The 27,628-nt window shown below is 51.3% G+C and overlaps 1 protein-coding gene across 2 annotated transcripts in view; it reads right to left on the bottom strand.

The window, feature by feature from the left end:
- Positions 1-7,375, bottom strand: part of Pepd (peptidase D) — a 122,369-nt gene extending 114,994 nt beyond the window's left edge. For both annotated transcript variants that reach the window (XM_004659957.2, XM_045154317.1), the window contains exon 1: positions 7,311-7,375. In XM_004659957.2, the coding sequence (XP_004660014.1) occupies positions 7,311-7,327 (17 nt within the window). In that variant the 5' untranslated portion in view covers positions 7,328-7,375. The remainder of the gene's footprint in view (positions 1-7,310) is intronic.
- Between the last annotated feature and the right edge of the window lie 20,253 nt (positions 7,376-27,628).

Here is a 27,628-nt window from a genome sequence, read left to right as displayed (position 1 = left end):
TTTCTGCCGTCAGCTGCTTTGGGTCGGGTGCTGTGTCCCAGTAACATGAAGATGACTGTGGCACAGACAGCCCCAGCCAGCAACTAGAAGCCATCGCATGAAAAGAGGAGCTGGGGGCTGGAGGGACAGCTCAGTGGTTACAAAAGGAGCTTGCCTGCAAAGCCTGATGGCCCAAGCCAGATGTCCCAAGTGGCACATGCACCTGGACTTTGTTTGCAGCAGCCAGAAGCCCTGGCATGCCCATATTCTCATTTTCTCTCTCTTCCTCTCCTTTCTGCCCTCTCAAATAAATAAATACAAAGAAAGAAATTAAAAACAAAAATAAAAGGAGCTGGAAGAAGAGTCAGAAGGGGAGGGTATGCAGAAGGGAGGCCCTGGAGGCCCCCAGCCAGGAGGCAGGGCAACTAACCCTGCAGGCAGAACCCTGGTGCAAGCAGAGCGTGCTCTGAACGGGGACAACCATGAAACCTTCCCTCGCAGTACTTTTGGGGACTCTGACATGACCGGGTCTCACATCTATTTTTTGCCCCAATGTCACCTTCGAAGCATGGTCTTCCCTGGCTTCCCTCTTTAAAAACTTAGAACTTAACACTGGGCTTCTGGATCCCACCCCACTCCAATGTCTGGACCTATAGACTGAGCCTGATCTACAAGACTCCATCACCCTGCACCCTGCCTCTGGCTTCCAGGTGGGCTGGGCCGATGGGGGGGGGGCATGACAAACAGGGGTAAGGACAGAGGATCTGCTCCCCTGACCTAAGCGAGGAAGGCCATGAAACTAAATGGCCTGCAGGAGTCCCTCCACACAGGCCACAGCTCTAACCAGGTCACCCTGGCCACTGGGTCTGCCCTTTGCTGGGGTCCTGAGCAGCTTCCCTCTTTTTTTTTTTTTTCAAGGCAGGGTCTTGCTCTTCCAGCCCAGGCTGACCTGGAATTCACTATGTAGTCTCAGGGTGGCCTTGAACTCATGGCGATCCTCCTACCTCTGCCTCCTGAGTGCTGAGATTAAAGGCGTGCACTACCACGCCTGACTATAATTTATTTTATTTTGACCTTTTTTAAAAACTAAATTCTTTTACAATACAGGGCCTTGTGTGCGCCAGGCACTCTTTCTACCACTGAGCTCCATCTCCATACCGAGCAGCTTTCCTCCTCTTCCTGGCATCCCTTAACCTGCTCCTGCTCCGCTCTGCGGACTGCCCGAGCATCAAGCTGTCGTCCTGGAGTGAGCGCCTGGCTTCAGAGCAGGTGGCTGGCTGAGACCCCCTCCAGGGGTGCAGTGCAGACCTAGACCTGCATGGCCACGCTGTGCCTGCCACCCTGCCGATGCACTGCAAGTGCTTAGGGCGCATCACTGAGCGCGCAGCCACTAACTGAGCGTGGGACCACCCTCCCGGAGGTGCAGATGGGGGGGGGGGGCTGCATCAGCGCTGGCAGGGGCAGGAAGGGTAAGTGGGGTGGAACACCCGCACATGCCCACGGGCTGGAGTTTCATTTCTCCCTCACCCACAGATGCCTCTCCTTCCTTCCCAGGAGTGCGAGCAGATGGGTGGGTGGACCCAAGCCGCCAAGACTGCTGTCTCTCATGCTCAGCCACAAGGACAAAAGGGCACAGAGACCTCAGTGACCGTTTGGAAACAAGACCAACAGCCATCTGGTCAGGCTGGCAGGAACTGAAAGTGCAGCCTCCAGCTCCGCTGCCAGGGGCTCCCACACCCTCTCACGCCCGCAGGAAAGCCCATGGAAGGAGCTGGCACAGGGAGAACTCATCTCTACAGGCTCCTCATCAAGACAAGCAGTGACATGGGGCCCTGCTGCAGACGGGCCCAGCCAAAGTCGCTCCACAGCACCAGAGCACAAAATGCCCCACCCGAGCCAGCTCGTCTGCTCCAGATCCCCTCCCTCGGTCCACCCCTCCTTATGCACACAGGTGCTGCCTCCACCTGGCCTGTAGCCACGTTCCACCTGCAAGACTTGCAAAAGGGCGGAGCCTCTTGTCTATAACCTTCTGAGAGGCCTGAGACCCTGGGGCGCAGGCGCCCTCACAGAGGTCTGGGGCCTGTTTTACATAAGGGCCGTGAGCAAATGCACATTTTGGTATCCAAAGGGGCTCCCAGGACCAATCCCCTGGAACACTGAGGGGGATGCCTACACTCTTCCTTCACAGGACTTAGCCAGGACGCTGTCATCTTGTCCTGGGATCTGGCCCTGAGCAGAGCAGCTCAGTCCAAGCCACCAGGAAGAGCTATCCATGTGCTGGAGTTGCTAAAGATACCAGGACATCCCTGGAATCAAAGGCTGTAAAGTCATTTCCCGTCAATTATCATAACATGAACCTAACCCCCAACAAAGCCAACAGTGACTTCTCCCAACAAATGCATCAAATACAGCACTAATAAAACATCTCCAACTGGCCTGTGTGTGTGGGTGTGCCTGCGCATTGGTGGCATGATATGGAAATTGAACCTAGGACCTCATATATGCTGGCATGATATGGAAATTGAACCTAGGACCTCATATATGCTAGATGACAACCTACATCTCCAGCCTTACCAAAAAAAAAAAAAAAACAAAAACCCAAAACCTTAAGACAGGATCTAACTAGGTTGCTCAGTCTGGTCTTGAACTCCCTCTCTGTAGCCAGTGCAGGCCATGAACTTTCAATCCTCCTGCCTCAAGGGACCGTGACTTCAGAGCAGCACCACCGTCCTGGCTGCCCAGTGGTTTCTGGTGGAGTTTTTTGTTGTTAACATGTAATACAAGCAACTTCACTCCTTAGTCCCTGGGCCAACAAAGCACAGGTTACTGTCTGGAAGGAGCCAGCAGCTCCAGGGTCTCGGAGAGACCCACAGAACAGACCCTCCCAGGCCAACGGCCAAAGCCCAGGAGGCAGACGGAGGATGAGGCAAGCCCCTAGGGAGGGTACAGTGCTCCTGCTTAAAAATGAAGGAAGCTGATAGACCTATGGCTAACTCTTGTTATCTAATGTGTTAAGATGCAAATATGGTCACATCACAGGGTTCAGTCAGCATTTTGATAACTGTTTCTACAGAGTTGGCATTTCTTATAATTATTTATTTAGTGTGTTTAAAAACATAATGTTGGAGGCTGGGGAAATGGCTTAGTGGTTAACACATTTGCCTGCGAAGCCTAAGGACCCTGGTTCAATTCCCCAGGACCCATGTAAGCCAGATGCACAAGGGGGTGCATATGTCTGGAGTTCATCTGCAGTAGCTGTAGCCCCTGGCATGCCCATTCTCTCTTTCTATCTGCTTCTTTCTCTCAAATAAATAAAATATATGTTTAAAAAAACAAAATATAATGTTGGGCTGAAGAAATGGTTTCATGATTAAGACATTTGCCTATAAAGGCTAAGGACTCAGGTTCAAGCCCCCAGCACCCACATAAGCCAGATGCACAAGGTGGCGCATGTGTCTGGAGTGCATTTGCAGTGGCTGGCATGCCCATTCTCTCTGTCTGTCTCCTTCCTTCCACCTTCTCTTTCTCTCTCAAATAAATAATAAAATATTTTTTAGAAAAACATGTCAAGCCAAGCATGGTTTTGTAATCTAGCACTCGGCAGGCTGAGGTGGGAGGACTACATCAATTGCAGACCATCCTCGGCTAGAAAGTGAGAACATGTGTCAAAATAAGTAAATAAGATAAAGGCATTGTGCCAAGCAGGGTGATACTGTGGTCTGTCTCTAAAGGTTCACATGAGAGAGGCTTGGGTCCTAATGTAACAGAAGTAGGACACGGCAGATCTTTAGGAGATGTTAACTGTGTCACTTGGGACACCACCCCCGGAAGGAATGAGTACCAGACTCATGGAAGTGGGGTAGGTCTCACAGGACTAGAATGTACTCTGTCACAGTGAGTGGTCATAAAGTGAGTGTGGCCGGTCCTGTTGTCACGGGGGCCTCTTACACACAAGATGCTTGCCACTCTCACACGTGCTCCTGCCATGTGACACCACCCACTGTGTTATGATGAGGCATTCATGAGACGCAGATACAGCTTCCAGAAATGTGCCCCAACATAAACCTCTCTTCTTTATGTAGTTCCCAGCCTTGGGTATTTCACTATAGCAACAGGACTAAGACAAATGCAAGGGTTTCACTGATGTCCCAGAGCTCCTTAGCACAGACTAGGACAAGACCCCTGTGCTACCTACCATGTGAAACCACCACTGGATTGAGCCAGACTGCTAAGCTCCCAGAAGGAGGCCAGCCAAGAACTAACCTGCTTCTTCCTACTTAGCCGCCAGTACAGGGGGACCAAGGAGATATTCTGAGGCCCACTGGCTCCTTAACTGTCAGCAAGGCCAGGCAGGTCACTCTGGCTACAGAGGCCTCAGGCAGCTGGCCAGCAGCCCACAACCACTTCTCTCTCTCCTAGAATAGGCAGACAAGGACCACGAGAGGGCTGAGGGGCATGAGGACCAGGCCTGGGACAGAGCAGGCAAGGCCAAGTAGCACTGGGGCCAGCCTGGCTCACAGACTCACCCTGCCCCACTTATGGGCCAGCAGGTGGCCTTTGCTAAGTTCCCGTCAGGGGGAGAGCAGGCTTTTGACCAAGACCATGACTCCTGACCATCTCTCTCCAGAATGCTGACTGCAGCATGGCCAACCGCCCATCAGGTACACACCCAGGGCAGTTCACCCGTTTCCTTGCTGCCTGTGCAGCAGCTCCCTGGGCACTACTCAGATAAAAGGAGCAAGAAGCAGGTCATCGAACTCCTTGGAATTCTGTTCCCGTTCTGACCCATAATTCCTCTCCTCAGCCATCCGGGTCTCCTAGGGCAGCAGAGCAGAATGCTGGACTAATTTATAGGACAAGTGCCCCTTTTATTCCTGTGGCACCATTTCACCAAACACCAGTCACAGGGGCTGGTGGCGGCCCCAGGGATACGAACTGAATTGGTCCCTGTCCTCCAGAGGTAGATGTAATGTCTGGACAGAATAGGGTCAACCCAGAGTCACTCCCAAGAGGAGGATCGGGAGTTGCTGACCAAGTCTGAGCTGCTTCTTAGGACTTTTACTGCTCTGACTCATATGGAAGACACCTTGGTCATCTGACCTTCTCAAGGTCACCTCTGTTCCGGGCTCCAGGACTAGCATCTGAGGCCATGATAGGTTCAAGACAAGCCTCTAAGGCCCAGGATGTAGCTCAGTCCACAGCCGACTTGGTACGGCTCTTTCAAGGTCATGGCCAGCTCTGGAAGCTCCCCACACTGCCTGAGCCTCCTTTCCGTAGTACACCTTCCTAAGCCCTAGGTCACCCTGTTTTATGATACCCCGCCATCCTGCTTGATGACTCCAGAGAGTGAGACCTTTACCGGAGTTCTCTTTCCAGGGCCTGGCCAATACCTGTCACCAGCTCACTCAGGTCAGCCTGGAGGCTGCCACAGCCGCTGAACACCCTGAGATGGGACCCACAGCAGACACTGCCTGTACGGGTGCTCATTCCTCATGTTAACCTGGAGCTAGAATGAGTTCTAGGCTGACCTGGGATAGAGTGCAATCCTACCTCAGGGGGAAAAAGAGAGAGAGAGAGAGAGAGAGAGAGAGAGAGGGAGGGAGGGAGGGAGGGAGGGAGGGAGGGAGGGACATTTGTATTGATCTCATTTCCCAATCTGATATGTAGAAAGCTGCCCACTAATACTCACACTCTTCCTTGCTCCTTGTACAACCAGACCTTACCCCACTCCCACCAAACCCACAGCCTAGGAATGGAATCTCTTGAGGAAGTAGATCTCAAAGTAAGTATAGTGGCATCTGCCTATATGGTGGTTTGAATCAGATGCCACCCATAAACTCATGAGTTCTGAATGTTTGGTCTCCAGTTGATGGCAATTTTGCAATTGGAGCCTTGCTGGAGGAAGTGTACTGTTGAGGGCAAGCTCCCCCTTGCCAGCATTTAGCTCACATAACCTCATGTTGTTGTCCACCTGTCATGGCAGAGGCGATGTCCAACCTCGGTTCAAGCCATATTTTCCCCTACCATTATGGAGCTTCCCCTAAGACTGTAAGCCAAAATAAAACCTTTCCTCCCATCAGCTGCTTTTGGTCAGGTGTTTTGTCCCAGCAACAAGAAGGTAATTACAATAGCCTATAATCCAGCATTCTGGAAGGCCAAGCAGGAGGATCAAGGGTTTGAAGTCAGGAACTGGAGAGCGGGTTCAGCGAATAACAAAGTGCTCACAGCTCAAGCCGGAGGACCTGAGCTCAACCCTCTGACATCCGTAGGAAAAGCTGGAAGCAGTGTCAGGCCTCGGTGACCCCAGCATGCTGACACAGATGGCCAGACGGGAGGCAGAGACAGGAGCATTTCCTGAAAGCTCAAGGGAAGCCCAGGCAAAGGACAGAAGAGCGAGACACCCTGCTTCAAATGGGGTGGGCAGGAGGGGACCAACCCAAAAGCTGTCCTCTGACCGCCACAAACGCACGGTGGCACGTGTGTACACACACAAACAAAAAAAGATAAATAAATACTATTAAGAAGAGTTTGAAGGCTGTGCTAGTGAGACTCCAAAGAGAAAGAAAAGCAGATGATCCCAGATTACAACCCTTCCAGCCCAGCCCGGACAAAGTCTGGAGAGATACGTGGTGCACCACACCCTGCGACCAGGGATGCACTCTAGTTTTCCCTGTCCCAGAACACTGGGAACACCAGGTCTTTATCTCCGAACCTTTGCACTCCCCAGCACGGCTGAGTCCATCAGTGCACCCTTCCTCCCGCCTTCAGGACCACTCACACTTCTTTCACCCTTCACAACTACTGCGTGCAACGTGTAAGTCGAAATGCTTGCACTCTACAGTGGATCACACAGTTAGGGAAGAAGACCTCTCAGCGGAGGGGACATCCGGGCCTGGAAGGAACTTGGAAAACTCTGGCCCGGGAGTCCACGCCCACCGCAAGCACTGCTTCCAAAGGCGAAGGGGACGTGGCGCCCTGGCCGCGCCGAACGGGCGTCTGAGGGGCGTGGCAGTGAACAGTGTGCACCCGAGCTCCCCGGGGAGCCGCACGTTCACACCAAGGCCCCCATGCCGAGGGGCCTGGGGGCGCCGGGGCCTGGAGTGCTGGGCAGCGCCGGGACAGCGGGCAGCACGGGGGCGCAGGGCGCACGGGAACCAGCGCTGGCACCGCCCCGCGCCCCGTGCCGAGGCCGCTGCCCACGGCCACACAGTGATCCCCAGCCAGGGCTGGGGAAGTGGGGGTGCGCCCACCCAGTCACCTGACCCCAAGGTCTCCCTCTCCGCGCCCGCCCGCGAGCCCGGGCCAGGCGCACCGGGAGGCGCAGCACTCACCGCGCGGCCGACGCCATGTTCACTCAGCGCGAGAGTCACGTGACGTGAGGGCGGGGCGGGCTCCCCGCGGGCTGCGGAGGGCGGGGCCTCGGAGAGCCACGCCCCTCCGGCTCCGGACGCTGCAAAGACTGGAGCTCAGCTGATGAGGGGCGGGGCGGGGCGGGGCGGGGGCGGGGCGGGGCGGGGCCTAGCACGCGCCACGCCCCCTCCGTCTGTAGACAATTAGACTGGACCCGCCGAGCTCAGCAAAGAGCGAGGGTCAGTGAACGAACCTCGGACTGCAGGCCAGGGGCCGGGCAGGAGTAGAGCTGCACACAGACTCCTTTCACTGGTGGAAGTGTCCTGAGACAGTGGACACCTTGATTGTAGGTCAGCCCCTGACCTGGCGTCGCAGCCCACCGGCGGCAGGCACATCTAGGAATAAGAAAACCATGAATGACCCAGCTATAGCACTCCTAGACATATATCCAAAGGACTCATCTCATTTCCTTAGAAGTACGTGCTCAACCATGTTTATTGCTGCTCAATTTATAATAGCTGGGAAATGGAACCAGCCTAGATGTCCCTCAACAGATGAGTGGATAATGAAGATGTGGCACATTTATACAACGGAGTTCTACTCAGCGGTAAAGAAAAATGAAGTTATGAAATTTGCAGAAAAATGGATGGATCTGGAAAGTATTATACTAAGTGAGGTAACCCAGGCCCAGAAAGCCAAGCGCCACATGTTCTCTCTCATATGTGGATCCTAGCTACAGATGACTGGGCTTCTGCGTGAGAATGAAAATACTTAGTAGCAGAGGCCAGTAAGTTAAAAAGGAGACATAAAGGGTAGAGAAAGGAAGGGAGGAGGATACTTAATAGGTTGATATTGTATATATGTAATTACAATAATTGTAATGGGGAGGTAATATGATGGAGAATGGAATTTCAAATGGGAAAGTGTGGGGGTGGGGAGGGAGGGAATTACCATGGGATATATTTTATAATCATGGAAAATGTTAATAAAATTAAAAAAAAAAAAAAAAAAAAAAAAAAAAAAGAAAGAAAACCATGAAGCAGGAGGGAAGGAAAGGACACTGTGACCCAGGGGTTGGGGACTAGGCTGGAAGATTGGTGGAACTGAAACTTGCAGCGTCCAGCAGAGAGAGTGTAGGGAGTTAGGTCTGGAAGGATCTTAGCGAAGTCCCATCAGAGAAGATTGGCGAGGAAGCTGGAGGGAGGGACGCTAGAGGAAAGGCTGAGGTTGGAGGGAGGACTTGATCCTCTGCTCAGCTGGGCTCTAGGGTTGGGTCCTACAGAGAAGGGGCAAGGAATGAGAAGGCCAGTGGGGCTCTCCCTGTTGCTGACAGGTACAGAGTACTTACAGGCCCTGGCTGGAATGCTTTGCAAATGGTGGCTGTGCTCATAGAGGTCTTACAAAAGCCCTGTGAGTTAGGGACTACTCTCAATGCCATTTTATAGATGACGGAGGCCTGTAAAGGAGACTCAGATGCCTGAGTTTACACAGGCGTACACATCCTTGAAAACTGGGACATGCAAGCCGGTCGTGGTGGCTCATGCCTTTAATCCCAGCACTTGGAAGGCAGAAGTAGGAGGATCGCCATGAGTTCAAGACCCTACCTTGAAAAACAAAAAACTGAGACACACAATCGCCACATGTGTGTCTCTCTCTCTCTCTCTCTCTCTCTCTCTCTCTCTCACACACACACACACACACACACACACACAATGTAGTAATTCTGCCTTCAGCTGAAGAGTCTCAACTCCCTAACTGGAGACACTTTTTACATATATATATATAAACAGCATAGGGGTGAGCACAGAGCTATTCATGTCAGTTTGTAGAAGGAAAATCTGCCCCTTGTTAAGCACAGCCCCACTTCTTTTGACATAAAATATGTCAAAATTAAGCCAGCTGCTAGCTTGGTGTTTATTAATGTGTAAAAGAAGTAATTAACCTAAATATCTACAAAATGAGGAGAGTATCCAGCAACCGAATGGAGCACCCTTGTGTCTGTGAGCTAACGGGAAGACACTGCTCCTAGCTCCTGCCCACCCAGTCCCACCTACGCAGTGGGCCTGTAGGCAGAGCCTGCCCTGTTGATAGCTCCATATGCCTTCCCCATCAGAGGTTCCAGCAGTGCTGACCCCTCCCCACTCCTGCCCGTGGGGGGTTCCAGCAAGCCTGCTCCACATCCCTCCCCGATCTCCACCACAAACCCCCACAGGCCCCCTGCCACCCAGCAGGACTGGCTTTCAAAGGCTGCATCACCTCCCCCTCCTGTCCATCATCAGCCGCTCTGGCAGGAGCCGCTCCCTGAGAGGCCGCCGCTCGGGGTGAGAGAGGAGACTGCGTAGTTACTCATGCAGGGCAGATCCCGACGACGCTGCTGGGAGCCTGGAGGCAATTGGGGAAAGATTGATTTTAGAGAGTCAGGCATGGGAGTGTGTAAATCAGCTGAGGGAAGAGTGCCAGGCAGCACGCTCATGCCTCACACAGTGGCCGCATCACCTCCGAGGTCACAGGCCATTGGCGACACAGTCTGTCCTTGTGATGGCCTGCAAGTGGCTGGAAGGTGTCTGTGTCCCACCAGCTCAGTAGCCAAAACATCATTGCTCTCCTGACATGTCCCAGACCAGCTACACACCCATAGAAGTGGCTTCATCCTGGACACAGTGTCCTCCTTTCTCCCTGTGACACTATGTCGGGCAAAGTTGTCCTGCCCACCCACTACAGTCAAGTCACCAGTCCCTCACAGCTCCATGGGCACTCTTGACAACTGGATGTCTGAAGACAGCAGCCTGACCATCTTTGGCACCATGCAGGGGTGTCCTTTGGAAGAGCTATAACATGGACTCCACGCCTTTTCTGTTGCATTGGAAAAACACTTTGGTAATGGTTAACTGTGTGGTGGAATGAATCAAATGTCTCCGCTCACCACACATAAACTCCTGTGTCTTGAATGCTTCCTTCCCAGCTGGTGGCAATTTGGGAGGTGGAGCCTTGCAGAAGTAGGTGTGTCACTGGGTCCAGGCTTAGGGGTGTTATAGCCAGCTCCCCCCCCCCTTGCTAGAGCTAGCTCCTTTTCCTGCTGCAGTCTTCCACCTGCTTTGGCAGAGGTGGTGTCCAGGCTGTGTTTTCCCCTGCCATCATGGAGCTTTGAGACTAAGCCAAAATAAATCCTTTCCTCCCATAAGCTGCTTCTGGCCAGGTATTTGGTCCCAACAACTACAACAACCTTCATTGCCAACTTGGCTGGATTTAGAGTCATCATGGAAACACATCTCTGGGTGTGTCAAAGAGGGTATTTCCAGAAAGGCTTGACTGCGATGGGAAAACCCACTCTGAATGTAGGGAGCACCATCAGATCGGCCAGCGCCCTGGACTGAGCACAGAGGAGAAAGCTTGCTGGCGTCGGCAGCCGTCCCTGTCTGCTTCCTGACTGCAGAGGACATGTGACCAGTGCCTCCTGCTCCTGATGCCACACCTCCCTGGAAAATCCCTTTAAAAATTTTTCTTAATTTATTTGACAGAGAAAGAGGGAAAGAGGGAGAGAGAGGATGAGAATGAATGGGTGTGCAGGGCCTCTAGTCACTGCAAATGAACTCCAGACGCAGGCACCCCCTTGTGCATCTGGCTAATGTGGGTCCTGGGGAATCAAATCTGGGTCCTTTGGCTTTGTAGGCAAATGCCTTAACTGCTAAGCCATCCCTCCAGCCTAAAATATATCTTTTTGTTTTGTTTTGTTTTTTTCAAGATAGGATCTCACTCTGGTCCAGGCTGACCTGGAATTAACTATGTAGTCTCAAGGTGGCCTCAAACTCACCACAATCCTCCTACCTCTGCCTCCCGAGTGCTGGGATTAAAGGCATATGCCACCACGCCCAGCCTGAAATATCTTTTCTTAAGTGATAAGCCAAAATAAAGCTTTCTTAAACTGCTTTGGCTAGGTAATTTATCACTGCAATGGGAGCTCTGTATGTAGGACAACACAGGACTGGCCTGGACACTGGCTGTGTCCCCCCAGCCCCCAAGCTATGGCTCATGGTGCCACACTGTGACTAAACCATGCCATGAGAACCAGGGGCCCAGACCCCACCACACAGGAATTTTAGCTTCAACCAGTGAGGGGTGGAAGAGGAAGAAAGAAGACACGTGGTGTAGCGTTCCAGGGAAGCCACCACCCAGGAGGACTAAGGAGCAGACTGATGCTGCTGCTTTCTCTGGGGAGTGACCAAGAGCTTGAGAGCAGGGAAGCTGACAAGTGCAAGCCCATCTCTCAGGTGGAAGTCAGGAATTAGAAGGCACCAGCAAGAGGCCCTGTGTTGGGGTGCAGCTCCGAGGTAAAGCACATGCTTAATGCCCTGGGTGCTGGCCCGAGCATGAAAACAAAACAAAACAAAAAAAAACTGCCCCTCCTAGTGACCTGGGACAAAAACCCAAATAAGACGACGTTTGGGGTTCCTGTGATTGTTTTGGCTGAGGATACGTGAGGAGACCCCGAAAACCAGCATCGAACGGACTCAGAAGAAAGAACAAGAGGGGCTGCAGTGGGGTACATGTAAGCGATGGTGGCAGGGGATGTATTCCGACCCCGCCTCTCCCTGGTGGGAAAGGAAGGAGCGTGACAAACATGACGTGTTGTGTTAGTTACTTCCTCATCACGGTCCCTCAATACCTAACAGAAACAACTTGAGGGAAGAAAGGTTTCTTCGGGCTTGTGTTTTCAGGGGTGCAGTCCATTTCGGCGGGGAAGCCCCAGAGGCCGAGGCGGCTTCATTCATTCTTGTGGCTCTTCAGATCTTGGTGAATCCGGAAGCAGAGTGCTCAGACCTAAACCAGAAGCAGATGCCACCTTCATGGTCCGCCCCCAGTGACCTAAGTGCTGCTAGCTAGACACAGTGCCAAAGGTTCCACAACCTCTCAAAACAGCGCCACCAGCTGGCAGCCAAGTATTCGGGTACCCGAGCCCTTGAGGGGCATTTCAGATTCAAACCACAGCACACCCCCGGGGGCTGTCCCTTGATCACCGAACTGGCAGCTCCCAGGACTTGGCCGTGGTGTCGGCAGTGGAACCAGCCACAGCTCGTCCACTTCTAAGGCCAGTGTGGCCAGCGTGGCCTGCAACATCCTCCAGGGACACGCCAGCCTTCACCGCCAGCCCCTGTCCCCCAGCCCGGAGGAGCCCCACCTCACCTCACTCCGCTCCTCCTGCCCTCCTGCCGCCGCCCAGCCCTCCTTGCATTACATCTTCCTGGCAGTAGCCAAGGGCCCTTCCCCAGGAAGCCCCTCACTGTGTCAAGTGAAGCGGTCCCTGCTGGGGGCTTTGCCAGGACCTAGAAGGTAATTCAAGTTGAGAAATGGAATGGTAGCTTCAGGAAGACAAATCATTCCAGCAGCCCCTTCAAAACATCGAAGGAAACAAACAAACCATGTGTGTGAGAAAGACGAGAGTGAGAGAGAGAGAGAAAATGGGGGAATATATTATTTTTCAGTGTTTAGAAGACTGTTTTCTCATCCTGAAATCACAAACTGCTTTCTTCCAGTGAGACTTATAAATATATCCAATTATCGACACTCAATATAGGAAATAAAGTCCTGAAATTGTTTTCTTCCCTGCGCATGGAGTGGGCTGGCCAGGTTGCACAGGCGATAATTACTTTTATTTCCAGCCGTACCCGTGTGGAGGGGCTGGCAGCTCCACCTTTTATTGCTTTTACCTTTATTACATTGCCCATGTTGTGCTGGGCTATTCATTGGTGTAACTTTATTACCCCACTTCGAGATCTTGATAAAAATGGATGAAATTACTAATTTTAAACATATGGGTGTCAAGCCCCAGAGCAGGGGGATTTGGTTCTGTAACGGATGTCCTGGAAAGAAAACCCTTAGTTGGGGATGGACTGCCCCTCTGCTCATTTTTTTAAAAATATTTTATTTATTTATTTACAATGAGAGAGAGAGAACATGGGTGAGTCAGGGCCTCCAGCCATGCAGTGAACTCCAGACACACGCACTGCTTTGTGCATACGGTTTTACGTGGATCCTGGGGAACCGAACATGGGTTGTTGCAAGTGCCTAACCACTGAACAATCACTCCAGACCCCTCTGCCCACTTCTAAATCATTGAATATCTCTGATGGGACAGTGAGGCTCTCTGCTGGCATTCACAAGGTGTCTCTCTTAGGAACTCCCACAAGGGTGACCTTTTTAAAAATTATTTATTTATTTATTTGAGAGTGACAGACAGAGAGAGAAAGAGGCAGATAGAGAGAGAGGGAGAATGGGCGCGCCAGGGCTTCCAGCCACTGCAAACGAACTCCAGAAGCGTGCGCCCCCTTGTGCATCTGGCTAACGTGGGTCCTGGAGAATCGAGCCTCAAACCGGGGTCCTTTAGGCTTCACAGGCAAGCGCTTAACCACTAAGCCATCTCTCCAGCCCGTAGGGTGACATTTTAAGAGAGCTGCTTTTGTCCCTGCATGAAAGAAGCCACAGACTATGTCCTCAGCAGCTGCCATTTTGTCCGTGCCGCCATCAAGACTGCGTCACCAATCCGCTGGGTGCGGTGGTGCATGTCTCTAATCCCAGAACTCAGGAGGCTGAGGCAGAAAGCTTACAAGTTTGAGGACAACGTGGAGCATACAGCAAGTTCATTGCCAGCTTTGGCTACATGGCGAGGCCCTATCCAAAGGAAAAAATAAGACTGGAACATCCTTATCTCCTCCCTCTCCTACTGGAACTCCTCCCAGCTATGGCTTCCACTCTTCCTCCTCAGTACTATGTCTTCCCTCACCTCCCTCTTCCATGACTCCTCCCTTCGACTGTTCTCCCCATGTGACCACCAAGGCCCTCTCACCGCAGGCTGCCCGCATGGTTGCAATCTCTCCCCATTCTGAGCCTCCACACTCATCAGGGCTTTCTATAGCAAACAACCCTTCAGCCTGGCTACCCAACTCAGAGCAGGGATGCCTGGGAGGGGTGTCCTGTGACACAGATGGAGGGAAGACAGGCTCACAAAATAGGCAGGAATGGATGGAGAGATGGCTCTGCAGTTAGAGGAGCTTTCTTGCAAAGCATGCTGGCCCAGGTTTGATTCCCTAGTACCCACACAAAGCCAGATGCAAGTGGTGCAAGCGTGTGTTTATTTGCAAGGGGTAAGAAGCATTAGCATGCCTATTTTTCCTCTCTCTCATAAATAAATAAAATTTCTTTTTAAAAAAGCAGGGCTGGAGAGATGGCTTAGAGGTGAAGGCACTTGCCTGCGAAGCCTAAGAATTCAAGTCAGAATCTCCAGGTCCACGTAGCCGGATGCAGTGACACAGCGCGCAATGGTGCACATGCGCCACAGGGCAGCGCACTCCTGGAGTTCGTTCACAGCTGCTGAAGGTCCTGGCGTGCCCATGCTCCCTCTCTCAAATAAAAATAATAATAAAAAGAAGGAAAATAGGCAAGCAGTCAGGAAGTCTGGTGGGGACCATGGCAGACTGTTGTCCAGACTGTTGCCACCACCTGTGCCCCTGGGCATAACCTTGCACGACATAGTGTTCTGGCTTCACTCTCTTGGAGGGCCATGCAGTCAGCTGCAGAGCCCAGCTCTGATCCCAATACCCTTGGCTATCTTGTCCCTTATGACCTCTAACGAGATGGCAATGGCGGGACCAGATTAACCTCGAGGACAAGGTAAGGGGGAAGGGTTATTCTGCTCACAGTCCCGTTGTCTCCTGGCTCCAGGTGATTGGGCACCGCAATCATGACAGTTGGAGCATGTGGCGGAACATGCTCTCCCCAAGGGCCCACCCACTTAGTTTCCTCCAGTTAGGTCCCACCTCCTGGTGTGCTAATTCTCTTTCTCTCTTTCTCACTCTTTCATTAAAAAAAAAAAAAAGGTCACTTTGTTGGGCTTGCCTCAAAAAAAAATAAAAATAAAAAGATTAATAGGTAACTAAGAATTCAGCACTGCCCAGCTTAGTTAAGATGGCTGCATGATCTCAGAAGTGGGTGCCATGGTGCCCCTGGTGAACTAACAGTATTCTACCTTCCTTCTTCTCCATTTCTCAGGTCAAACAGCCTGTGGGAAAAATCAAAATTTTATTTCAAGATCTCAAAGATCAATATCACACTCTACGTTTAGGGCTTGAGGGAAAATGGACTGAAGCTCATCTGACAGTGTGATAAAGCCAGAGGCGGATGCCCCAGCACCAGCAGCTCCTCCAAAGAGGCATCTGATCTCAGTGCCCAGGCCACATATCCACCACAAATCTGCCTGTAGGGCCAGCTGTCTGCCTGGCACAAGCCTTTCCAAGCTTTCTCTTTGAGCTAAGCAATTGACTAATGAGCTTCCCAGAGCCTCAGCGTGGGGATCGTTAGGAGTGGGCAGCTAAGCCTCTGTCCATAGGGATCTGGGAGAATGGACCTAAAATTTCTGCTTGGAGGGAGCAAACAGCCAAAGCCAAGCTGAGAGGAACTCGCAGAATCTTTGTGAATAGTCCCAGGACTCCAGTCTGCAGAATGTGCTGGCCAGAAAACTGATTCTCAAGCTTTTGGATGTCGCGCCAAGAGCACATCTTGCCCTTTCTGTTACCAGGGAGTATTTGCCATGTATCTTACTGTGATTATCACTGTGACAAAAAAAAAAAAAAAAATCCAAGAAAGAAACCCTTATTTTAGCTCATGGCTTTAGAGGGCTTAGCCCATGGATGCCTGTGCTTGGGATAAACATTGCGGTAGTTTGAATTTATGTTCTCCATTAGACACAAACGTTTTATTAAAGCCATAGCTTGGATTTCCAGCCACTTGGCCGGAAGAGATGTCACTGTGGGTGGATCCAGGTGTTACCAAGGACAGATCTGTTTCTGGCCTAAAGGTGTGCAGAGTGCTTGCGTTTTGCCTGGCTCCCCTGGAATGTGTTTGCTGGTGATGGGTTTTCTCTGTGCATGGACTTGGTAAAGGGGGCCAGCTTCTTCTTCTGCCATTATGGAACTTCCCCTGGGTCTATGAGCCTGAAATAAATACCATTCCTCCCCTAAGCTGTGCCTGGTTTGAAGGTCCGTCCCAGCAGCATGGAGCTGACTATAACAAGCATTGTAGCAGCCAACCCATGTGGTAGAGATTTTATTTTCAAGGTAGGGTCTCACTCTAGGTCAGGCTGACCTGGAATTCACTATGTAGTCTCAGGGTGGCGTCGAACTCATGGTGATCCTCTTACCTCTGCCTCCCAAGTGCTGGGATTAAAGATGTGCACCACCATGCCCCGCTAGAGGAGATTTATTTTTTTTAACCTCGTGGTGGACAGAAAACAAAGAGAGAAAGAGGGATCAGGATCCCATCTCTAGTGACCTATTCTTTCCCTCGTCCCTCCACTGGGCCCTACCTCCTAAAGTTTCCAGAGCTTCCCAGAATACCACCAGCAGCTAAGAACCTAGCCTTCAACACTGGAGCCCGTGGAGGCCATTTCCTAGTCAAGCTATCACCCTGTGCGGAGACGAAGAGCCATTCTGGAGTGGCCAAGTCCTCTGGGGAGAGGCCACCCAGCAAACCGACCAGCTCCAAGCTCCTTCTGCAATTGCTGCTCCGAGAGGGCACTGTGCAGCTGTTGCAGTCAGCTCCGCGTTGCCGGGACAAGCACCCAACCAGAAGCAGCTTATGGGAGGAAGGGGTTTACTTCAGGCTCACCGAATCCAGGGGAAACACTGGCCATGGCAGAAAAGGGGGCTCGCTACTGTAGACCCTAACAGAGAGACACCATCCAACAGCCAGCCCCGTAAGACTTGAACTGGCAGCTCTCCATTTCCCTCCAGCTGGACTCAAGCTCCTCCCCCAAACACACCTCAGGGCTGGACTTGAGGATCTGCGCCCCCCCCCCTCGCCATGCTTTCTCCCCACTAGGGCTCCACCCACGTGAGAATCAAGCTTCCAGCCTGAGTGGGTGGGACCAGACATTCAGACTACCACAGCAGCTCAGCCCCGCCCCCACCCGCAGATCATCTTGACATGTGATCTTGAATGTGGACCAGGCACCCGGATTTTCTACTGGCAGGCACCCCAGCTGCCTGTGCTTTATGGCCAGGTTTGGAGTACATTGACTGGACAGCTACCCAGGAACACTGGTTAATTGTTGGCCTTGAGTCTATGCACACTACTATGCTGGCCCCGTGGGCTGCCTCTCCTGGGATGAAATGTGAGCACTGGACATTTGCTCCATGTTTACTACCATTCTTCATGGCCAATGCCCTTGGGAGCCCACTCTTACCATAATCAGGCAAAAAAAAAAGGGCAGCATCTGGTGTACACGCATAGCCCAGCCCCTGCTGGCTGAACACCCAATTTGTCCATCACTCCTGCCCCAAGATTGGCACCAAAAAGAAGCTCACTGAGGCTGAATGATGTGTGAAGAAATCAATTAGAATAGCTAGTTTGGATGGAGGGCACTTTGGAAATATATATATCAAAATTAGAAGGGGGAGAGAGGAGTGAAGGAAGAGAGAAAGGAAGAAAGGGAGGAAGACAAGTTAAGCCTTCTGACCCTGTCACAATTCTCATTATCTAAAGAAACTCCACAGAAATGTGACAGCTCATGGCTATAGTGTTATTTGCGCTGGAGGAAAATTAGAGGCTGTGTGTGCTCCTGGTAAGTGAACTACTGTCTGTCACATGGGGGATCGGTAAGACCAGTTCAGAGGTCTGGTCTCGATCTGCTGTGTGAAGAAGGGGGGCTGTCTGCACAGTGGTGATGAGACGTGGAAGCGTGGGGCACAATGGGTTACTGTGTGTGTGTGTGTGTGTGTGTGTGTGTGTGTGTGTGTGTGTGTATACAAGACCCTTAAGGCAAGAACCAAGCTTTAAATCCTCTACGCATACACGTTTTATGTGTTTAAAACACTTAAAACTCTGGGAGCGAGAAAGGGTTGCTTCCACAGGGCTGGGAGAATACTGTAAGGAAATTTGAAGGAGACTGTAAAATTGCATTGCAAGGTCTATTTTTTTTCTGAGACAAGGTCTTTGTTGTGTAGCCCCTCAAAATCACCACCCTTCTGCCTTCGCCCCCCATGTGTCTCACTGGCTAATTTTCTTTTCTTAAGGAGAATATATTCATACAATTGTGTAACTACAAATAAATAAAACAACTTAAAAAAAAATAAAATGTGTCAACAATGCTCCTTAGCCTGAAAAGCTCCCTTTGCAAGCATATGGGAATTTGAATCCAGTAGGCACCAGAATCTATAGGAGGGGTTACCCAAACACACTGCCATCCACCTCCACACCGACTGGGCCTATCCTTCCTCAGCTCCTGGCTCCACAGTCATAGGTGAGTTAGTTGGTTTGTGATTTACAGGGATCACAGGCATGGCTCTTCTGAGCTGATGCCAAGGGACAGCTGGGCTCCTCAGGAGGGGGTCACCTTGCCTGAAGGGAGTGCAGATCCTGTGTGCCCAACCCTATGTTCTACCCCTGCCCTCCCCACTCTACCTGTTGTTTTTTTTTTTTAACTTTTATTTATTTATTTGACAGAGAAAGGGAGGGAGAGAGAGAATACAAACTCCAGATGCATGCACCACCTTGTGCATCTGGCTTATGTGGGTACTGGGGAATTGAACCTGGGTCCTTTGGCTTTGCAAGCAAACACGTTAACTGCTAAGCCATCTCTCCAGCCCCAGTCTACCTGTTTTGCTATAGACCCCTTCCTCCTGTCCAGGCCCTTCCCCTTGATGCCATCTCCAACCCCTAATCCTGATCTCTGACCCTTGACCCCCAACTTCATCACTCCCACCACCACATCCGACCCCTAGACTCCCAAGCCCTACCTACCACCAGGCCTCCCTCTATCCTGACCTTTCTCCTTAGCAAGGGCCTGCTAGCTACTGAGGGAAGACAAACCTCATTGCTTGTTTCCACAGCCCCCTCCCTTCCCCCAGCCCAGGGAGAAGTGGGAGAAGTAGGATCCAGTCCTTTGGAAGGGTGGCAGCCAGTGAGGAAGGAGATGGTATTTTAGGCTTTTATTCATCAGGAAGGGAATGGCCTTGCTACTTCTCCTCCCCAGGATTTGCGAAGCAGTGCTCAGCCCCTCCTCCTTCTTGGGCCTCTTCTTGGTTTCCATGGATTCAGAGATTTGCTCCAGAGTCCCAAGGGAGGAGGAGCAAGTAAGGGGAGGAGAGGTGCAGTGAGTGGGGGAGGGGAGAGGAGGAAGCTGTTTCCTGACTGCCCTCACCCAGCTCCAGAGACCCACCCTGGGATCACGGGGATTTACTGGTACCCAACATCTCTCACTCCCCTTGTGGATGACTGTGGGGAGGGGCTGAGGGTGGACTCCAGGAAAAAATACTCTCTGCTGAATTACCTACATCAAAGGAGACTCCCCGGGGGAATGGCCCCGGCCGCCAGGACAGGCAGAGTGTGCCCACCGCAAGGGGGGACGCTGCCTAAACTGTCTGATGAGTCACACTGCTGGCCAGAAGAGTTACCCCACACCCTGTGTATTGCCCTTGACCTCAACTACTATTATGTCTCAAGCCCTAAGATCTGGGCCTAGGCAGCTCTGGGTCTTAACTTCCACGGGGTCAAGGACATCTTTGGGTCAGTCTCATCATGCCAGGAGCCCAGCGGGTTCCTTGTTTCTGGGGTTCTAGCTGTAGACGTGGGCCACCAGAAAAAAGGGTGAAGAGGTGACCCTGACCACGTGGGAGTGCCCAACCTGCCTGCTGGGCTCCTTCTGGAGCTGCCCCCACTCTGTCAGGACCCTTGGGGTGCACGCTGTCAAAGGAGAGGTGGATACGTGCGCCCCCTTGTGCATCTGGCTAACGTGGGTCCTGGGGAACCGAGCCTCGAACCGGGGTCCTTAGACTTCACAGGCAAGCACTTAACCGCTAAGCCATCTCTCCAGCCCACACCCCTTCTTAATAAATTCTGTTGTGCTTGTCGCCTTCAGACACTCTGGAACGCCTCTGCACCTACAGAGGCACCCAGAGAAAACCCTGGTACTAGCCAACATCCCTCAGGTCTCCTGCTCTGACTGATCTCCGGCAGAATCTCGACAGCGGCTTGTACTGGAACCTCAGCCTAACCAAGTGCTATGGTTTGAACCTGCAATGTCCCCACAGGCTCGTGTTTTGAATGCTGGGCCCCGCTTTGTGGCACTGTTTAAGCCATGGAAGCTTTTAGGAGGCAAGGTCTGGCGAGCAGGAAAGAGTCACCTGGGGCAGGCCTTTTGTACCTATACTCACCGTGGTTCAGTCTTATTTTCTCTGTGCCCTGTCCACCACCATGTGAACAAATGTCTGCTACATGTTCCTCTGTGTCTCACTGGGATGGACCGAACCTTCGGAAACCAAGAGCCAAAATGAACCCTCCCCTCCCTGTTGTTTTCTGTCATGTGTTTTTGGTCATGGTGACAAGAAAAAAAAAATAACTAATATGCCAGTTAAATCAGAATTCCCAGGACAGGAGGCTGAATGCCGTGGTTGAACATTCCAGAAGTGAACGTGGAGCACACTTTGTGGTAGTCCCCCAGTGCTGTCAGCAGAGAGATGGGGAGCTAAGGGCCCCACACAGGGGACACATGGTCACTCCAGTGTTCGTCAAGCTCATGGCCTCCCAGCCTTCATCCCCCTGCTGCCCTGGGTCCTGGAGCTACCTCGGCTCTCTGCCCCTTCGCCTGCTCTGTGCCTTACCCATTCACTCAAGTCCCATCAGGGCCTTCAATTCAGACTGCCTGGGTTGTGAAGCCTCAGAAGGCCATCCATTTATAGTCGTCACACAGAGTGCACTTTGACCCACAAGCTCCGCCCTTAGTTACACATCTGTAGCAGTTACCGTCTCATTGCTGGGGCAAAACACCAACCCAGATCATCTCACCGAAGGAGAGGGTTCATTCTGGCTTACAGTTTCGAAGGGAGGTGTCGTCATCGAGGAGAAAGCACAGCATAGCAGAGACTCGGCATCACATCCTGTCATATTACCTGAGGGGTAGCAGCAAGAGTGAACTAGCTAGTGCATTCCCAGTAGGGCTGAACCAGTAAGCCTCTGGCCCACCTCCAGTGACACACCTTCCTCCAGAAAGGCCCCACCTTCCACAGGGTCCAGCAGCTGGGGACTAAGTATGAAGCTTAATCACAAACACATGAGGCAATGGGGGACAGTTCACATTCAATCCACCATAATAGCCCAGAGATACTTGAATACCTATCCACCCAAACATGGAAAAGAGTGCACCTAACTGAGCCATTCAAAAGAGCACCAAGGGCTGAAGAGATGGCTTAGTGGTTAAGGCACTTGCCTGCAAAGCCTAAGGACCCATGCTCGACTCTGCAGATCCCACATAAGCCAGATGCACAAAGGTGAGGCAAGCCCAAGGTCACACATGCCCACTAGGTGGCACAAGCATCTGGAGATCAACTGTAGGGGTTGAGGCCCTGGCACACCAATTCTCTCTCTCTCTCTCTCTCTCTCTCTCTCTCTCTCTCACTGTCCATAAAGTACTAAATAAATAAATAATCAAATAGGTATGAAACCATTGATGTGAGGCAGGACAAATGAAGTATCATGTTCATCCAACTAAATCCATGTACCAGAAAGGATCAATCTCAGAAATGGTGTTGAATGAAATCAGCAAGACGCCAACAGTCTGTCTTATGATTCTGTTCATTATTTATTTGCTTAGTTGGTTAGACAAGTTTATTATTTTTTTTTTTAAGATAGAATCTCATGTATCTCAGGCTGGCCTTGAATTTCCTATGTTACTGAGGATGGCCTTGAACTTCTGATCCTCCTTCTTCCAACTCCCAAGTACCTGGGATACAGACATGTACCACCACACTCACTGACTTCATTTACTTAAAGATGAGACAAAAGAACACAAGAGACAACAATCTGAGCCACCAGAAGACAAAAGAATGGCGTTCCTTGGTGAGCAGTAGCTGGAACAGGGCCCAGAAAGACTGTGGGGGTCAGGGACGGGGCATTTGACCACCGTGGGGGTTGTATAGTACATCCTGTTTGTAAAGACTCACAGAGCTGTGTAGTGGCCAGTTGTGAACTTTTCAGCACATAGGTCGTATTTATGAACATTTTCCTTAATTAATCTGCCTGCCCTTGAGGAGGACAGAAAAGATGAGGGAAATATTAAGTATTCCCTCTTTCTAAAGCAAAGAAGAAAAGACCTAAGGGTTAGAGTTCTGCCTTAAAGCCAGCTCAGCATTGGCATACTGCTGATCTCCCCCCTTATATTTCCCCTGAGGGGCCCCTCGCCCTCACACCCTGTCTGCGTCGGGCTCTGAGAGCTAGCCTCAGCCTGAGGCTGGGGAGAGATCTGGCCCAGCTCCGTCTCGTTGTCCTTGGAATTCACTGGGTGACTTTCCGCTCTGTCCTGCTCGTCTCCTTGGTATCTTGGGATACTGGGAACTGATCCTTCTTTCCCCCTCTCCGGCCCTGCTTCACTCTGGGGGTGGAGCCCCAGGCCTTGGGGATGCTAGGCAAGTGCTAATCCACTGAGCTCCAGCCCCAGCCCTGCGTCCCCTCCTTCCTTCTCCTCTTTCTTCCTCTGCCTTCCCTTGCTTTCCTAACTTCCCTGCTCCCCCTTTGGTCAGTCTTTCTCATGCCGAGATTAAGCCCATCTGGCCAACATCTGAGCTCCAGGGCCGTGTTGCAGTTGGTCCTTCTCCAGGCCTCATTTACACTCAGTAGCCTGACGCCCAGGCAGATTCTTCCCTTGGCTCCATTTCCATGCCCAGGACCCTCTCAGGCGTCTCCAGGCGAGTCAACATCTTAAACAGTTATTACTTGCTCTGCTGACCCTCGCTACTAACTCCGGTACCTTGAGGTCAGCTGTTCACACGAGAAATCAGGGTGCCAATCACCTTCATAGGCGTGCCTCATATGTCACAAACGGTACCAGTCCCTCTCCAACACTAAATGTCAGTGGAAACCCTCTTCAGTTCCAGCCCCAGACTTCCTTCTTCCCCCGCAGCAAGCCGTCACTGGAAGCTTCTTCTCCCGCAGTGAGCTGTCACTGGAACCAAGAATAAAACAAACAAGAACTGCTCATCTGCTAATGAATGATGCTTAAGTCCAAAAGTTATGTGGCCTCTGAGTTTAACCTCATGAGTATTCCTCTCTCATCGTAACCTGGACAGTGCACCCATAAGCTATCTTACACTTTCATGTATAAACAGAACTACTTTCTTTTTATTTATTTATTTATTTATTTGAGAGCAACAGAGACAGAAAGACAGATAGAGGGAGAGAGAGAGAATGGGCGCGCCAGGGCTTCCAGCCTCTGCAAACGAACTCCAGACGCGTGCGCCCCCTTGTGCATCTGGCTACCGTGGGACCTGGGGAACCGAGTCTCGAACCGGGGTCCTTAGGCTTCACAGGCAAGCGCTTAACCGCTAAGCCATCTCTCCAGCCCCAGAACTACTTTCTTAAGACAAATATGTAAAGCAGATCATATTATTTCCCAAGTGCTGGGGTTACAGGTAATCACCACAACATTTAGCATGCCAACCTGCGTTTTTTTTGAAGTAAGGTCTTACTCTCACCCAGGCTAACCTGGAATTCACTATGTAGTCTCAGGGTAGCCTCAAACTCATAGTGATCCTCCCACCTCAGCCTCCCGAGGGCTGGGATTAAAGGTGTGCACCACCATGCCTGGCCAAACCTGCTTTTTAAAAATAGTTTTTATGGGCTGGGAAAAGGCTTAGTGGTTAAGGCATTTGCCTGTGAAGACTACGGACCCCAGTTCTATCTTTCTTTCTGACTCTCCCTCCCCTACTCTCCCAAATAAATAAATAAAAATATTTTAAAATATTTTTATACTTATTAGAGAGAAAGAGAATGGGCATGCCAGGACCTCTAGCCACCGCAAATGAACTCCAAACACATGCGCCATCATGTGCATGTGCATCTGGTTCACATGAGTTCTGGGGAGTTGAACCTGGGTCCTTAGGCTTTGCAAGCAAGCACCTTAACAGCTAAACCATCTCTCCACCCCTCCAACCTGCTTCTGTCTGAGCCTCTAGATGCACCCCCACCCTACCCTGCTTTCCCTTTACCCAGTCGCCTACACCTGGATGCTCCCCATCTCTACCCAGCACTGGCTTTGGGGCTCTCTGACAGCTGCTTCTAGCAGTGAGGGGCGGCTTGAGTAAAAGACAGGATGCGAGCCCTCTCCCTGCCATCTCTTGGAAGCCGATACAGGCTCTGCGGCTGATGCAGTTGGCCAAGCCCACACGGGGGGAGTGATTCATGCCTGGCCCAGCGCCCTACTCCCGAGTGAGCACCCAGGTGTATTGACTTCCTGGGGCTGCCGTGACAAGTTAGACACAGCACACCTTAAACACCAGAAATTTATTCTCTAACAGTTTTTGGAGGCTAGCATTCCAAATCAAAGTGCCAGCTGGCTCGGTGTCTCCCGAGGATGCTGAAAGAATCATTTCAGGTTTCTCTCCTGGCTTTGGGGGCTCACAACCTCCCTTGACTTGTGGTTTCATAATGCCCATCCATCTTTAAAAAAATTTTTTTGAGACAAGCCCAACAGACTGGGCTTCTTTTTATGCTGGAGAGAAGGGGGGCAGGCAGGGATTGGTCTCCAGAGTCCCCAGCCACTGCAATCAAACTCCAAATGCATGCACCCCTTGTGCACATGTGTGACCTTGCGCATTACCGTGTGTCTGGCTTACATGGGATGTAAGAGTCACACATGGGTCCTTGGGCCTTGTAGGCAAGTTCCTTAACTGCTAAGTCATCTTTCTAGCCCCCAAAATATTTTTATATCTTATTTTTATTTGTTTATTGGACAGGGGGAGAGAGAGAGTGTGTGAGAATGGGTGCACCAGGGCCTCTAGCCATTGCCAATGAACTCCAGAAGCATGCATCATCATATACATGTGTATCTGGCTTATGTGGGTTCTGGGGAATTGAACCTGGGTCCTTAGGCTTTACAGGCATCTATCCAGTCCCCATACATTGTTTTCCCACATGGAGTTCTGCCCTGAGTCTTATTCTTTTTTCTCTTATAAAGATACTGGCCATTGGATTCAGCCCTGCCCTTATCTGGCCAGAATGATCCCCATTATGAGGCAATGCCTCGTTTGTATCTACACGACGCCCCGACGCTCTTCCTGACACAACGCACACATTCTGAGGTTCTGTATTCTTAGAGCATTCAATAGGCCACCGCAGGGTTCAGAGGACAGAACCACCCTTTTGCCTGGCACTCGTGTTGGCACGCCCAGGATGGAAAGACAGAGTGGTAGGAGAGCAGGCAAGCAGGAGGGCTCTTAGGACTACAAGATAGGCTTCAGATGAAGACCCCGAGACCCTGCTGGGTAGACACACTCTTCTGGCTTCTAATAAAGACAAACAGCTTGGAGTCAAGAGACCTGGGTTCAAAACTCGGTCTCATGCCTAGACCTGCTAGGCAATTTTTGGAAAGCAGTTTTGCTCTGGGCAGGGATGCTCCCCAGGCCCCCCTCCCCTACTCTCTGTCTCTGAGTGGGCTTTGCACCTGCTCGAGCAGGCTGACAGCAGGAATCGTGTGTTCACGTCTCAGAGGGTCTGGCAGCTCACGCGCATCCTCAGCATACAAGGGAGTTAGTTGAATGAAAGAGCTGGAGGAGGGGCTGGGTGTGCCAGTGAGAATTAGAGAGCCCCTTAACTTCCCAGACCGGCATGTCCTGTGATGGTGAATCATCACTGACAACTTGACTGGACTGAGAGGCACCCCCGGCGATGTGTCCGTGATGACATTTCTAGACAAGATTAGCTCATGAAGGCTCTGCAAGACGAGTGGACTAATTTCTCCATGGATCCTTAACAAGATGGCCTTAGGGGGGAAGGAGTTGAGGCCTAGTGAGAGGATGTGGTCACGGTGGGCCTGTCCTGGGGGTTATATCTTACGCTGTGTCCCATTTCTCTATGCCTGTCCACCATGACATACAGAGCAGCTCTCCTCTCCCACAGTTTCCTACAGCTCCAATGCTCTGCCCATGCACATGGGGCCAAGGGACTGTGGTGAGCCCTCTGAAATGGCGAGCTGTAGCCAACCTTCCCCCTTCAGTGGTTTCTGTCAGGCATGTTGGTCACAGCAAGTATAAAATTAATGAATGTAAATGTATGCAAATCACTTCAGGATTCGGGGGCGGGGAGCCCTCTGAAGATAATGAAGAGTGACACAAATGTGGTGATCAGGAGGAGAGGACCCAGGAGGAAACAGGTTCCCAAGATACTTGTCCTGATCCCAAAGCCATTCTAAGGAAGGCTGAGAGGACACATGCATGTCCTTTTCCACACCAAGCCGCATGACTTTTTCTGTGTAGAAATGGTGGCCCCTGCTAATGCATCCCAGTGACCAGGATTAAGCCATGCACATTCAATCACTGGGGGATTTAGGACATTGGGTCAGCTAGGACCGGGGGTCTGTGTTTGCTATGGGTTGAATGCAAAATGTCCCCCACAGGGCCAGGGTGATAGCTCAGTCAGCAACGTGCTTGCTGTGACAATATGCGGACCTTGATCCTTATAAGCCACACGAAAAAGCTGGGAATGGAGGCATGCGCTTGTAATCCCAGCCTGCGGGAGGCAAAGACGGGAGGATCCCTAGGGGTCCAGTCTAGCTAACTGGCCAGCTCCAGGCCAGTGAGAGACCTCTCAAAAAGAAGTGGACAGTGCTCCTGAGGCTGTCCTCTGGCCTCCACATGCACGCACACCCAAGTTCAAGTGCAAGCACACACACAGACGCCCACATGCATGGGCACAAACACGTGCACGCACACATACACACACACAAAATAAACAGAAAATAAGGGCTGGAGAGATGGCTTAGTGGTTAAGGCACTTGCCTGCTAAGCCAAAGAACCCATGTTCGACTCTCCAGGTCCCACGTAAGCCAGATGTACGTGGGGGCTCATGCGTCTGGAGTTTGTTTGCAGTTGCTAGAGGCCCTGGTGCACTTGTTCCCTATCTTTAATAAAAAATAAAATAAAATAAAATAAAAAGAAACTAAAAAAATAAAAAAGAAAATGTCGGGACTGGAGAGATGGCTTAGCAGGTAAGGTGTTTGCCTGCAAAGCCAAAGGATCCCTGTTTAACTCTCTAGGACCCATGTTAGCCAGATGCATGTGTCTGGAATTTGCAGTGGCTGGAGGCCCTGGCGTGCCTATTCTCTTCCGTTCTCTCTCTCTCTCTCTCTCTCTGCCTTTACCTCTTTCTGTATTACATAAATAAAATATATTTAAGAAGAAAGAAAGAAAATGTCCTTATAGGCTCATGTGTTGGATCATCCGGTGGCACCTTTTGGGGAAGCTTCCCATCCTGGCCTGAGCTA

Source organism: Jaculus jaculus, chromosome 7 (assembly GCF_020740685.1).
Source record: "Jaculus jaculus isolate mJacJac1 chromosome 7, mJacJac1.mat.Y.cur, whole genome shotgun sequence".
Taxonomy (NCBI): Eukaryota; Metazoa; Chordata; class Mammalia; order Rodentia; family Dipodidae; genus Jaculus; species Jaculus jaculus.
Note: the sequence above shows the minus strand (reverse complement) of the source record. Positions and strands in the feature narration are given on the sequence as shown.